We start from the raw sequence: 14862 nt of genomic DNA, 5'->3' as shown, positions 1-14862 counted from the left end.
GCGGCCGTTGTTCCGGAAAATGCACCGTTTGGCATCCGCGTCCGTGATCCGTGTTTCCAGTCCGTGAAAAAAATATGACCTGTCCTATTTTTTTCACGGACAACGGTTCACGGACCCATTCAAGTCAATGGGTCTGTGAAAAATAACGGCTGCACACAAGATTGTCATCCGCGTCCGTGATCCGTGTCCGTTTTTTCCTATCATTTAAAAGGCAAATTTGACTTAGATTTTTTTTTCATTTTTCATGTCCGTGGATCCTCCAAAAATCAAGGAAGACCCACAAAAGAAAAAACGGACACGGATCACGGAACAACGGAAACCATTTTTGCGGACCGCAAAAAAAAAGTCCGTGTGCATGAGGCCTTACAGACAAGTCGATTATTACAACAAGAGGAATGAGGGCCCTGCTCGCAAGAGCTTACAATCTATGAGGGAATAGGGGTGACAGAAAAGGTAGATTACATTTATCCCCCCCATACTACTGCAGGATATTTGTGTGATATGACATCTTGCAGCTCTGTGCAGAGAACACAGTCTTGTACGTTGTGACTTCTTCTTCCTCAGCAGAAGACGAAGCTCTGTGCTCGGTTGTAGCTCCGAGAAGCTTTTCACTTCCTGTCCTGCTGACTCAGGAAGCAAAATATATCAGCGTGGAAACTGAAAGCAGATCCAGGAAGCTTTCAGCAGAGCCGAGGCCTGAGCCGGGAAAATCCTCATTGTTCTGTACAGGAGGGGGATCAGCTCTGCTGCCTGGAGACAAGTGGCCGATCAGGAAAGGTGAGCTGGGGCAAAGAGCGTATGTGGGTCTGACAAGGTCTGCAGAAGACACTGCCTTGCAAGGAGTGCAAGGGATAAAATAAAGTGCAAAGTGCAAGGAAAATACAACCTAGATTGATCCACAGAGAGAGAGCACAGGCGAATTAGAGCATATCAATATTTCAAGAGAGACCAATACGGCAACCCATGAACTGACCGCTTGACGGGTACCACCATGGCCAGTGCAGCAGAAGAAACTTCACAGCTCCCTTACGATGGCACGTGTGATGCTTGCGAGCCCGACGAGGCCAAGGATGCGGTTGCCATCTGCGACGATTGTCATTTCTCTTACTGTGATTTGCACGCTTGTGAACACAAGCAGAAATACGCCGCTCACAGGGTCAGAGACGTCTCAGACCCATCTCCGGAGGAAGAAGAGAACACCCCCGTGGAGGAACCGCAAACTAATACAAAACAGAGTGGTGTGACGGAGATGAAGACCTGTCCCACACACAAGCAGGAGCTGAGCCTGTACTGCAAGGACGACTCTAAGATTATCTGCGTTTTATGCGCAGTGGCCGGAGACCACCGCCAACATGAGCTCGTCACCCTCAATGAGGCCTACCAGGAAATGAAGGTACGTGGAAAGGTTGGGGTGTCATACTATGGGACCATCAAGTCGTTAAAAGTTGGGTTTAATGCATCTTTCCCCCCTTGATGGCAGGTGACATCACCTTCCATGGAGGCCTCACAGCATGCTAACTTCGTATACTGTTGTGCTTGGTATTGCAGCCCAGGCCCATTCATTTTACATACACAATGTGACCAATGAACGTGAGGTTCCTGGCCTAGGAAGAGGCCGCAGTTCTCTGGACTCTTCAAACATCTGATCGGCGGTGGTGCCACCGATCGCATATTGATGACCTAGCCTGAGGATAAGCCATCAATATTCTACACCAAGAAAAACCCTTTAACTGTATGTGGCATCGGCATGCTGCGGCCTCAGACCAAATGTGCACTGAGGGAAACAGTAATGGCGGAAGAGGTGGAAGTCATGGTGATGAGTGGTGAGGCCTATAATAAAAGCGTGGCTTAAGAAAAGGGGTGAGTCGATACCTCCTGCTTAAAGGGCATCTGTCAGCAGTTTTGTACCTATGACACTGGCTGACCTGTTACATGTGCACTTGGCAGCTGAAGGCATCTGTGTTGGTCCCATGTTCATATGTGTCCATATCGCTAAGAAAAATTATGTTTTTATATATGCAAATGAGCTTCTGGCAGCAACGAGGGCATTGCCATTACACTTAGAGGCTCTGCTGTCTCTGCAACTGCCGCGCCCTCTGCACTTGGACTGTCAGGACCAGGCAGTGTAAATGCCATTAAGCTTTGCCCTGTCAAAGTGAAAAGGGTGCAGCAGTTACAGAGAGAGCAGAGCCTCTAGCTCTAGGTGTAACGGTAACGCCCCCATTGCTCTTAGAGGCTCATTTGCATATATTAAAACATCATTTTTCTCAGCAATGCCAACACATATGAACATGGGACCAACACAGATGCCTTCAGCTACCAAGTTCACATGCAACAAGTCAGCCAGTGTCATAGGGACAAAACTGCCCTTGATGGTAATGGGTATTTAAGGTGCTTTGGTGGCTGGGCCCCTGTGTTGTTCCTGATGCCAGCACCGTAAGGTGCAAATGTTGAGGGTAGTAGAAAGGATGAGGAGTCAGTTGCCGTAGAAACAGTTTAACATTTACTTAAATCCAATGTCTTAAGACCGTTGGTACAGTTCATCAGTATAGAGCACTTGTATGGCATAAAAGAGGATTCAGAAATTAGTTTAGCTGTAATCCTTACAACAGGTCTGGCAATTGTCAGTTGAGGAGTTTTCCTAATACTGTTACTTTACAGGCAAGACAAAAGTTCTCTTCTTAGATTGTTCTACTTTAAGTCCAATCTCTAGCACTCAGGTACTGAATATAATGGTTACCTTACTTTATATTGAGCAATCCAATAAGGGCGCTCTCCCTCGTGGCAGGCAAACTCTCTGCTACATTATTTTATGCAGGATGCTCTCCTGTAATATTCAGGTTCACTGTGTCCCGGGAGGCATTTTGTGAAAAAGGATCATTATGGCTTTTAATCATCCAGTTGTGTCCAGGTACCTTTAAGTTCCTCCTGGTCATTGATGCTTGTGAAGTCCCTTGGCTAGGCTCTAATCTTCACTAGACTTGCTTTATATTCGTACATAGACTCACTTGTCTGTCCTGGGCTGCTGTGACTACTTGGTCTGTCCTCTCCAGGCTTGATCAGGGCCCAGAGGAAAGAAAGGCAGCTACATCTCGGACTGAGCCTGCTCTGCTCCTCCATACACTTCCTTCTCCTCTCTCTGACTCTCACACACTGAACAACTACTTCCTTTCTGTTCTGTCTAAGTAATGACAGCACCACCTAGGGGCAAATAGATGTAATTACAATGCCAGCCTGAACTTAGAAATTACAATACAATTAATACATATACAGAAATTTAAAGGGGACCGCTTATACACACATAAGTGGGACACTGCATAGGCAACACACCGTGCTGTAAATACATGGTGCGGGTTTAGGAGCTGAGCCCGTTCCGTCAGCAACGTGTATGTTTGGAGCTAAAGCTGATCCCTGCCCGATAACCCTTTAGATCCTGCGGTCACATAGATAGTAAGACAGAACTTAATAGACTCCCTGTTGGTATAAGGCTGACACAGGCATAATGGCAAAGTAGTGTAACGTGTTATGGTCAAGTCGTATAGCGGGACTAAAAAAAATAAAAAAAATCAATCATGTTTATTGAAAAAAATTAAAAAATTCCACTTAAAAAAGTTTTATTTTTATTGTATCACCACATAAGTGTATATCGATTATTTATGTCTAGCTTATAATAGAATTGTATTATGGCCACGTCCAGTGGTTGGGGATGTTGGGGGTTTTAGTGTTCTACATATAGAGTATAATAGAAGTGTATTATGGTCATATCCAGTCCTTCTCTTCCACACTGCCTCAGCACGAACATCATACTGTACCGCCATGCATGTGCCACATCATAAACTGCAACTGAGCTTTGAAAAAGATTTGATGGAATTTCTTTTGCAAAAAAAACATGGCCCAACACAGCACATTCTAAGGGCGGGTTTGCATTGGCGTTACGGAATTTCATAAAAGGTTCTGTTATAACAGAGTTATAATGGAATTTTAGGACGGAATGCAAAACGGAAGCCTTTAAGAGACATTCCGTTTTGCTCTGTCCTATTGCAGGTCTATGGGGACACATAACGGTTCCTGTCGACGGGACTATTTATTCTGTCATGTATAATGGAACCAAACTGAACCGTTATGTGTCCCCACAGGGCGTAAAATGAATAAACTTTAAAATACACTATATACTATTTCACACCGTCACATGACCAAGATAGATTTTTATCCACCGGAAGTAAACAGTGAAAGTTCCAACTAAATGGCAGCAAGCAGAGATCTTGAAAAGCATGAGGAATCGTTACAGACAGTGTAGAGGAATTGTGTGTTACTTTTTATTATACATTTATCTGCTGAAACTGGAATTTTCCCTTAAAAATATCTTATTGTGTGTAATGACATATTTTAACCCCGAGAGTTCTTGTAACATAATATTTCATTGCTAATAAGTGGACAAAGTCATCTGCTAATCAGTAGATTAAGTGCTCGTGCAAACGACCGTATCTATTTTGCGATCCGCAAAAAAACTAAAACGGATGACATCCTTGTTACATCCATTTTTTTGCAGATACATTGTACCAATGCCTGTCATTGTCTGCAAAACGGACAAGTATAGGACACGTTCTATTTTTTTGCAGAACTGAATTGCGAACATACAGATACGGAATGCACACAGAGTCATTTCAGTTTTTTTGCGGGCCCATTGAAATGAATTGTTACGCATATGAGCTGCAAAAAAAAAAAAACGGAACGGACACAGACAAAAAATACGTTCGTGTGCATGACGTCTAAGGGGAATGTGCAGTCCAAAGATATTGATGACCTACATCAGGTCTGACTCCCGCCACCCCTGCCGATCAGCTGTTTGGAGAGGTCGGGGTGCTTGTGCGAGCGCTGCATCGGCTTCAAAATTACCTGTGCGTCATTCAGTTGAATGGACGAGCAGTTGTAATTACACTGCGCCCCCTCTACAAGCGAGACGGCCGAGCAGGTAATTATGAAGTGGAAGCAGCACTCGCACAAGGACCGCTACCTCTTTAAACAGCTGATCGACAGGTGTGGCGGGAGTCAGACCCCCGCCAATCTGATGCTGACGACCTATCCTGAGAATAGCTCATCTGTATCTTTGCACTGCACAACCCCTTTAATGGAAACAAAACTAACTTGTATTGTGACAACATCTGCATGGAGTTTGTATGTTCTCCTTGCATTTGCGTGGGTTTCCTCCGGGTTCTCCGGTTTGCTCCCACACTCCAAAGACATACTGATAGGGACCTTAGATTGCGAGCCCGATCAGGGACAGTGTGATGCTAATGTCTGTAAAGCGCTGCGGAATATAGTAGCGCTATATAAGTGCATAAACAAATAAATATTGTTTGCATGAGATTACAATAAAAAACATGGGGGGTCATTTATTAAGACTGGTGTTTTAGACGCTGGTCTTAATAACCCCATGCGCTGGTGGTGAATCCGCTAAAGTTATGAAGAGGCGCCGGCCTCCACATAACTTTGGCGCATCCACCGCCGGTCTAAATGTAATCCAGCTTCCTATGCCTAAAACACACGTATAAAATGATAAATGAGACAGGCCTGCCAGCTCGTCCCCTTCTCCACGCCACGCTCCCTTTTTTAGACCTGGCATGAGCGGGAAAAAGTTGCAGATTGCGGCGCAGATATGCGCCAGAACACTGATCTCTGATCAGTAAATTACCCCCATTGTCTTTTATCCTAGAAACAGCGCCAGTCTTGTTCTTAGGACATGCACGGTAGTGCAGCTCAGCCGAAACGCGCTCAACTGCAACACCAGATACAGCCCAAGGACTGTTTCTAATCTCTATAACGGGGCAGCTTTTTCTGTAAAGGCAGATGCTGATGGCTGCAGGGCCACGTCAGATCTGTCAGAATGGCGGCATCAGTAGTTGCTGGCTGATAGAGGGGAGTCATACATTTTTGACTGCGGTATAATATGTTTAATACCTCCAGGTAGGATAAGTGGCTGGGTTACACTACTAGAAAGAACGTTCTTGCCAGATATTGTGTAGTGATGAGCCGCAGGGGCAACATTCGAATTAGCGATATTTTGCGAATATTTTGTAGAATATTCATCATATATTTGAGAATTTACGATTATATTCTTGATTGCGAAAATCGGCAATGTAATATTCGCGTAATGCGTGCGGAATACAGGCGTGGGTTACTTATGCAAAAAAAAAAATTCAAGCTGGTATAAGTTTCCTGAGACTGGAGAAAATGGTTGGCACGGCAGAACATTACAATAGCTTTATATGCAGATAGAGTCAAGTGCTCCAATATATTTGCGCTTGCGAATTTTCGGTAATTAATGATGCGCATATTTTTTCACAATACGTGCAACTTGTGACATCCCAGCACTATGTCTGTAGCATGTATGTATGGACAGCAGAACCTATCAGCTACACTATATCAGGATCTAACCTACACTGACTATCTGTATTGTATATATAAACTAACTAATAACTAACTATCTGTATTATATATATAAACTAACTAATAACTAACTATCTGTATTATATATATAAACTAACTAATAACTAACTATCTTATGTAATGACACAGTAAAGCACAGAGCACAGCAATAACAATGCTATCTCTCTCAGAACTCCATAAAACTACAGAAAGTGGCTGCTGGGGAGGTTCTTATATAGTAACGGGGTAGGTAACTTTCCTATTGGTTGCTAGGGATGTTGCTAAGCTCAGACAAAGACATTGCTGCCTTCTCATTGGCCCACAAAAAAGAAGCAGGGAGGGATCATGGGTTCAGATGAAAAAAAATCTAGAAAATACGAATATATAGCACTATATTCAAAATCTTCGCAAATTATCAAAGTTGCTATATTCGCTATTAATATTCGCGATTCCAATATTAACGCCCAACACTAATATTGTGCAACTGATATGACAATGGGTGTAGCTGATAACATAGAGAGAGGAGAAGCCTGTTCTAGGAAAGGATTGTGAAGTACTAATTAATTGCAAATTTGCATCTACTTAGTTAATAGAAAGAAAAGACCTGCTGTCATCTTACCGCGCTTGCACAGTCCGTTATTCCTTTGGTGCACAGCGATGCGAGATAACTATCTCCATTAGCTAATGCACGGTTCAAAAAGCGTCAGCTAATGGAGATGGTTTTATCTGACGTCATTCGGACATAAAGCTCCTACTGGATTCTCTGTAGTCTTCTCAAAGCTTTGATGCTATAACTTGTGCCGCTACAAATCCCAAGATTCCCTGATACTAGCTGACGAGTCCCAGTTTAGGACCACCGCTATATGGTAATGTATGGAGTGAAGGAGCATGCTGTTTCCTTACAAAACTTACTTGACTGAATGTTAAGAGCGCTGCGGAGGCCTTTTATAAATGCAACGAACATAGAAATGAAGCCGGCAGTGTAAACAATGGGTGCGTTCATTCTGGTTGCCATGGTGACCTCCTAGGACACGCATATCTCGCCCTGTAATTCTGCTTCTTTTATTTATATTTTGATCGGGAAGCTTATTAAACTTCATTTGTACGTTAGTCGTACACAAGACCAAACTTACTAAACATCCTTGTTGGAAACTTCCAGGTCATTTAAGCCAGCCCCCCCCTCCAGGAACCCCCCAAACCTGCCAGGACCACCCACATATAACATGGGCTTAAGAAAGCCCGACCCATTTTAAGAATAGGACAGTCCAAATTTGTCTAGACATACTAAAACTTAGGGACTGTTCATGCAAATTTGGGACTGTTGGCAACCATGTAAGACCCTACTGATTTCCTCTGCTTGGTAAGTGTAGTATTACATGATAGACGTTCTGATCAATGGCCATAAATGCGGTAAAAAAAAACAAAAAACATTTATGAAGGGGTTTCCAAAGTTGAGAACCCCTCTTAACATGACAGAGGAACACCTGTTTACCTATGCTCCAAAAAATTGCCATTGATATTGAAAATATCCACTGTTTACCCATCTGACTGCCTCGAAGGGGGTCTTCCCATCACAGAAAGCAAGGGTATATCCCCAGGATATGCCATCACTTTCCAATCAGTCCAACGGCTGGGACCCCCATCAATCCTTAGAGTGCCTAGGCTCAGTGATGGCAGTAACCCCATTAGGCTAGGACTGAGCGGCAACTTTGGCTAGATCATACGGTCAAAGACTGGAACACAGTGCTGCCACATCGCAACTAGTGAAAGGTAACAGGGTTACATTGTGACCTGAAATTTTCCACAACTGAACCTGACAGTTGCAAGAAATCCAGCTGGTATGGTGTCGGGTCGCCACAACTTGATGGTTGCAATTCGACCCCCTTCACTGGTTGCGGTGTAGACGTTTTCTAGCACCTGTCATATTAATCTTATCATTTTGTGTTCTCCTTCCTGTAGAAAAGAAAACCTGTCGACCTGAAGCTCGCCATGGGCGACATGATAGAGAAGTTAAAGGAGAAATGTGCCAACTCCAAAGTAAGTGAAAGTGCCCCTGTGTGTCTTGCCCCCTGTTTTCGTGTGCCCTGCTGCCTCTCTTGTTTTCTGCAATGTTCCATTCTGCCTGGGAATCTGTTATGAAACCCTTCACATGTGGGCTCTGGATACCATTCAAGTGGCGTCTTTGCTCCTTTTCAGTCCTCTGTCGTCTTCTGTATAATTAATGGGTTCATTGGGACATATTTAATTCAGTCGCTAAGGAACACAACATGCAGTTCTTCCAGCTGCCTGAGACATTAAAGAAAAGTCATCCAAACTCCTAGATCCCCTGCATTTCTTAATTCTGAACCATACTGCTATTGTGCAGACAGAGTTCAAATAGTTTTCACCCTGGGGGGAGCTTTCTCAGGTTCTCACTGTTGCCCCCTGCTGGGTAATGCACTTTGTATGAGTCTCTGAGTTGGGGAAGGGAAGTGGTGACTGCTCTGACCGCATTAAGGTACTTTCACACTAGCGTTTTTCTTTTCCGGCATAGAGTTCGGTCCTAGGGGCTCAATACCGGAAAATAACTGATCAATTTTATCCTAATGCATTCTGAATGGAGAGCAGTCCGTTCAGCATGCATCAGGATGTCTTCAGTTCAGTCTTTTTGACTTTTCAGGACGGAGATAATACCGCAGCATGCTGCGGTTTTATCTCCGGCCCAAAAAACTGAACACTTGCCTGAATGCCGGATCCGTTATTTTTTTTATAGGAATGTATTAGATCCGGCATTCAAATTGCCGCATTGACGGATCCGGTATTCTGGATAAAAATGTGAAAGAGATAAATACCGGATCCATTTTGACGGATGACACAGGAAAAAACTGATCCAGTATCGCAATGCATTTTTCAGACTGATCGGGATCCTGATTTAGTCTGAAAAATGCCTGATCAGTCAGAAAAAATGAAAGTCCTTACTGGTTTAGAAAAAGTGGTTGGCACGCTCTAGGACCATTCAACCATTAGCGGGATCAGCTAAGATTAAAGGGGGTATTCCCGTTAGATTAAGTTATCTCCAATCCGCAGGAGATGACGAGAACGGAGGTCCCATACTCCCTGCAGTCCCAGGGGTGCAGCTAGCCTTTCTGCTGCCTGAGGCGAAAACTGAAACGGCGCCCCCTCGTCCCCAATGCCAATTTCTTAACCTAACCCCTTCCCTTCAGCCTATGGCCCCCCTCTTACCCCTACCTGGTGCTGCCTGAGGCAATCGCCTCACCCGGCCTCATTGGTGGTGCACCCCTGAAATGTCTGGTTGCACATGCGCATGGAAATGAATGGAGCGGTCACACGCATGTCTGATTAGCCTCTCCGTTCTTTTCAGGGGGCTGCAGGGGGTACAGGGCCCCCTTTCTTGTGATCGGTTGGGGTCCCAGCGGTAGGACCCTGTGAGAAATGGACAACCTGTTATTATCCGTGTATGTTTTTATATCTATGTCGTGGGATTCTATAGATTTTTATGCCACTCTATAACTGTCTGTACATTGCCGTTCAGTCTGGGCCTGCATTTGGAATATGTATTGCCTTTAGAGGAAATCAGTTTATCACATGAATGTTATGAATTGGCCCTTTGCAAGTGGTAATGAAGATGTTTCCTGGAAATGCCTACCCTCCGACAGAATGGCACCTCCCCCAGCAGAGGTCCAGGAGGACTTCCAGAAGATGAAGAAGATATATCATGAGCCATAACTCATCCCTGGTACAACTCACCTACTCATTATTGTAATAATTGCATTCTGTATAATGTGAACATGGTAGAGAGTCCATATACTCCCCCCTGACAGCCAGCATTCCCACGTAATGAGAAACTCTCATTCCGGGACCCCTACACTGGTCATATTTGGTATCCGAATGATCAGCCTGATAAAATTGCTTAAAAGGAATAAAAATGTGGGATTTGGAACCTTTCATTGACACAATTTGGGGATCCGATCAACATTGGGTGTGTTCCATGTTCTCCTGTCCCCGGAACCAGAGCGGTCTCCGATCACACAACTCGTAAGAACCTTTTTGTTTTTATCCTTTTATTATTGTAACTGTTTTGTGCACCTTTATGTATCTCTCTTATTTCTTTTAATTTTTTTGTAACTAAGTAGTGTACCCTTCTTAGTACATTAAAGCACATCTTTAATGGTTTTGTGCCCTCAATGAGCCAGTAACCTCATTTCTTAAGTGTGGTTTGCGTTAATGTGTATTTTCTACAAGGGCGACACACGGGCAACGGCCATGGGTCCCTTAAAGTAAATGTTTTTCGTGACGCCAGTTGCAGAGAAGCAACAGAGGCACAGGGCCCCTTTTAGTGATACTGTGTATGGTACCCAGGTGTAGGATTGCCAGAGTGGTATAGGGTAGCCTATAATATCCCTTAATGTTTTGTGTACGTGTCACGGTGCTCCTACCTGGATACGCTGGATCCCAGGCATTGTCATCCAAAGCAGAGCAAATAGGGTGAATAATTGAAGGATTTGAAGAAATAAATTGAGTCCAGACTTTGTGATGAAGTTGAATAACAGCTTTACTTGGCATAACCATTTCTCCAACAGTTTGCAGACTTTATCTTGGTTCCCAGCAGGCTTTGGCATTAACTGTGGCAGGCAAACTCCTCTCTAACTACATCTGTTGCTCTCTGGCTCTGCTGTGCTGACATGCTGGCTGTAAGGCTGGCTGTATAATTTAGCTTTCTCTCTGGGTGTTGCAACTTCTCTCTGTAGTCTGACTCAGAATTATGCTAATCCAGGGAGTCTCTCTCTCCTGGCTCCTGAAGCTCTAAGCTTCTACCTCCATATCCAGCGGAGCTGAAGGTGCTCCAGCTGGCCTGGGAAAGGCAAGTCCAACAGGGACATGCACCTGCTGCACACCCTCCCTTGGCAAGGGGTAAACTAGAACCTTCCCCTAGCAGGGGGTAAGCTAGACTGACTAGAACTGGTCTCCACCCTTCCTGCAGGCAGTGGGACACTCCCACCACACCACAGAGGGGGGTGTTAGAATGGAAGGAAAGGCTCCATTCTCTGTCCCTGTAGCGATGCCATTTATGCTGCCACCTGCTGGTGAACCAAGCATATTACAATTGAACATAACAGTTACATGGAAAGAGATATGCACATTATATAGGATCTGGAAATAAATGCACAGATGACATTAGGTTAACCAACAAAGACAGTAGCGGGGTGCAGAAGTGGTAATGCCACTCTGGGGCGTTACACAAGTGTGGCCTCTTCTACTGTGAGCCTCCTTGCGAGTGGGGCGCTGTGGGGTTTTCTGTGAGCTTATAATTAATTGGTATATTAATGTAAATATATAATATAAGGTTGGATGTCGCACTAGGATATCTGAAACCCCAAAAGAGGTGCTCCTTACCTATCGAGAACACTCACTCGATAACTGTATTGTAAGATAAGAAAGAATGTCGAACAGGGCACTCTCAGAAATTTCGGACCATTAAGAGATGCAAGAAATGTATAGTTTATTGTTGTACTAAATATTGTAAAACAATGGACCTCACTATAAAAACATATATAAAGTCATATATAAAATCTGAAATATTGATTAATAGCAACAGTCAATATATCTAAATAGCAGCAGAATATAATCGAATTGATAAATAGCAGCAAAATATGATCGAATAAATAAGCAGTCCCAATAGCAATATATCGATGGTATTCAAAATAGGGCCAAACTGCAATAAATCGGAGGTCAATGATAAATCCACTACTAACAATCGATATTGAGACTTCAAAGTTCCTTAACTTATTCCCCCAGAACCAATCCGTCCTATGAATGCTAGTTTTTGTTGATTTTTTGTAAAACTCTCCTGAGCAGAGCGGCGTCCCGCTAAATTAGGATGAGTAGCGGCGTCCCGCTACTTTGCAGCTTGCAAGCGATTATTAGGTTACCTTTAATCCGGCTTCCATCGAATAAGACTTTACCGAACCTTGGGATATTGTTGCTCCCTGCCTTGTGCCAGTAATGTTGTCGCACTACGGTATCGGGAGTTATTTTTCTAATGAAGACCGCGCTGGCGGGCTGCTGTTCAACACATGGGCCAGTGATGTCTCGGTCCCTTTCTGTGTTGGCCGTCACATCGCGCAGGTAACTTTCGAAGATGATAGATCCCACTTATTTCGGGTCGGTTTCAGACTATGGTTTTTTTATGTATCTGGTCACAAATTGCGGGGGATGTGGCACCAGACAAGTTTCGGGAGTTTTACAAAAAATCTACAAAAACTAGCATTCATAGGACGGATTGGTTCTGGTGGAATAAGTTAAGGAGCTTTGAAGTCTCAATATCAATTACTAGTAGTGGATTAATTTAAATGTCATAGATGGCAGCGTGTTGGGGTGCATGAAAGGCTCTGTCGGAATGTGATCTAGGTTCAATCTGAGGCTTGTTTGTAGGCAGGGGTGCATCACCAATGAGACCAGGTGAGGTGATCACCTCAGGCAGCACCAGGTAGGGGCAAGAGGGCGGCAGCGGAAGGGCCATAGGCAATAAGCGCTTTCATTGTGGCAAAGGGGTTAGGTTAAGAAATTGGCATGGGGGGCGCCGTTTAGTTTCGCCTCAGGCAGCAGAAAGGCTAGGTGCACCCCTGTGTGTAGGGGTGTAAGAGACTGAGTGCGTACAATCGATCGACCCTTGGCAGTCGCACCCGGGTCACGTGGCATGTGACAGGGCGGTTCCTGTCTGTGACAGACCCCCACTGATCTCATAGTTATACCCTATCCTGTGGATAGGGGATAACATAATCTAACCAGAATACTCCTTTAAGGTAAACCTTTAGGCTATGTTCACACACTGCAGATAAAAACCACACCAACGTGAAGACTGATATATATATATATACTAGCAGAAGGACCCGGCTCAGTCGTTTGGTCACGCATAAAACAGACAGACAGACAGAAACAAATTTTTATATATAAGAGACTATATATTTCATCTATTTCATTTCATGTTTGTGTGTGTCATTTAAAGATATCGACAGTATCCCCCATAACAGTGACCTCTACAGCACCCCGCCCCCTTAACAGTGAACTCCACAGCCCCTCACCCCTTAACACTGACTTCCCCCCCACAGTGCCCCACCTCCTTAAAATAGGACCCCCACAGCAGCCCATCCCTTTAACTGACCTTCACAGCAGTCCTCCCCTTTAACAGTGAGTTTCACAGCACCCCACTCCCTTGACATTGACCTCCTCAGGGGCCCGTCCCCTTAGCAGTGACCTATACAGCACCCCGCCCCTTAACACTGACCTCTATAAGGGACTGTCCCCTTGTCTGTGACCTCCACAGTACTCTGCTGACTTAACAGTGACCTCCACAGCAGCTTCCCCTTTAATAGTGGCCCCTGCCCCCTTAACAGTGACCTCTATAGTGCCCTCCCCTTTAACAGTGACCTCCACAGCGGTCTGTTCCCATAACAGTAGCATCCACAGTGATTGCCCCTTTAACAGTGATAAGGGACATGTTGGGATATGGCAGTTGGGATATGAAGAGAAAGACTTGCAGGCTTGTATTGGCTATGCAGGTAATTTTTTGGGATTATCTCAGGAATGGTATGTCCTAGAGAGCCGAGACCCAGTCTAAAACCTTCCCGGACACCTGATGTACATGTGTGCCAAATTTGGTGAAGATCGGTCCAGTCATTTGGTCGCGCATAAAGAACAGACAGACAGACAGAAAATCATTTTTATACAGCATATATAAGAGATATATATATATATATATATATATATATACAAATCTACAAAACCCCTGCTTTCTTACCTACCTCCAAAGATAATTTTCTGGGAACCAATATATGATTACTCCAGATAGATCATATAAAGGTTAATAGGAGCTCCACCTAGTGGTGGCTGCAGGCAGTCAGGATTGTATTATACTTATGTGCCATGTATCAGGATATTTGGATGATTTTCTACTAATGGCCACCACTCTGCTTATCTTCCTGGAGACTCTAAGCCCTAAATTATTCATTGTCATCACTCCTGTCATAAATCACATTACTCCTGTAACAAGTATCTTACCATATTTAGGGCTCTTTTTGGTGCTGAAGACCAATACTTCTTTGCAGGGGTCCTCGCTGAAAATCAGGAGATGGTTTATTCTGAACCTCATTTTGTCTCATGGATGATCCGATCTGCTGCAATTGCCTTTTTAACCCCAGGCTTTTTTTTTCCCATTGGTGACCTAGTAACCACTGTGAACACAGAGTTGTTTTTATATGGACACACCGCTGCATCCAAATTATACAGGAAAAAAAACCATAAAAATCAAGAATCGGAAAGAAAATAAAAAAACATCAATATGCAAATGAGGATACAAGGTCTTCTCGTGAATGTGGCCTCTATCATCTGATAGTCTGACTCATATTCCAGGGACACAACCTGCCTAATAACCAGGTC

At 44.1% G+C, this 14862-nt stretch overlaps 1 protein-coding gene across 2 annotated transcripts in view; it reads left to right on the top strand.

Annotated features, from left to right (window-relative positions):
- The first annotated feature begins 368 nt into the window (after positions 1-368).
- TRIM44 (tripartite motif containing 44) overlaps positions 369-14862 on the top strand; it is an 80549-nt gene continuing 66055 nt past the window's right edge. For both annotated transcript variants that reach the window (XM_044269768.1, XM_044269767.1), the window contains exons 1-2: positions 369-1393; positions 8386-8463. In XM_044269768.1, coding sequence (XP_044125703.1) covers positions 992-1393; positions 8386-8463 — 480 coding nt within the window. In that variant the 5' untranslated portion in view covers positions 369-991. The remainder of the gene's footprint in view (positions 1394-8385; positions 8464-14862) is intronic.

This window comes from Bufo gargarizans, chromosome 10, assembly GCF_014858855.1.
Source record: "Bufo gargarizans isolate SCDJY-AF-19 chromosome 10, ASM1485885v1, whole genome shotgun sequence".
NCBI lineage: Eukaryota > Metazoa > Chordata > Amphibia > Anura > Bufonidae > Bufo > Bufo gargarizans.
This window is presented reverse-complemented; position numbering and strand designations above follow the sequence as displayed.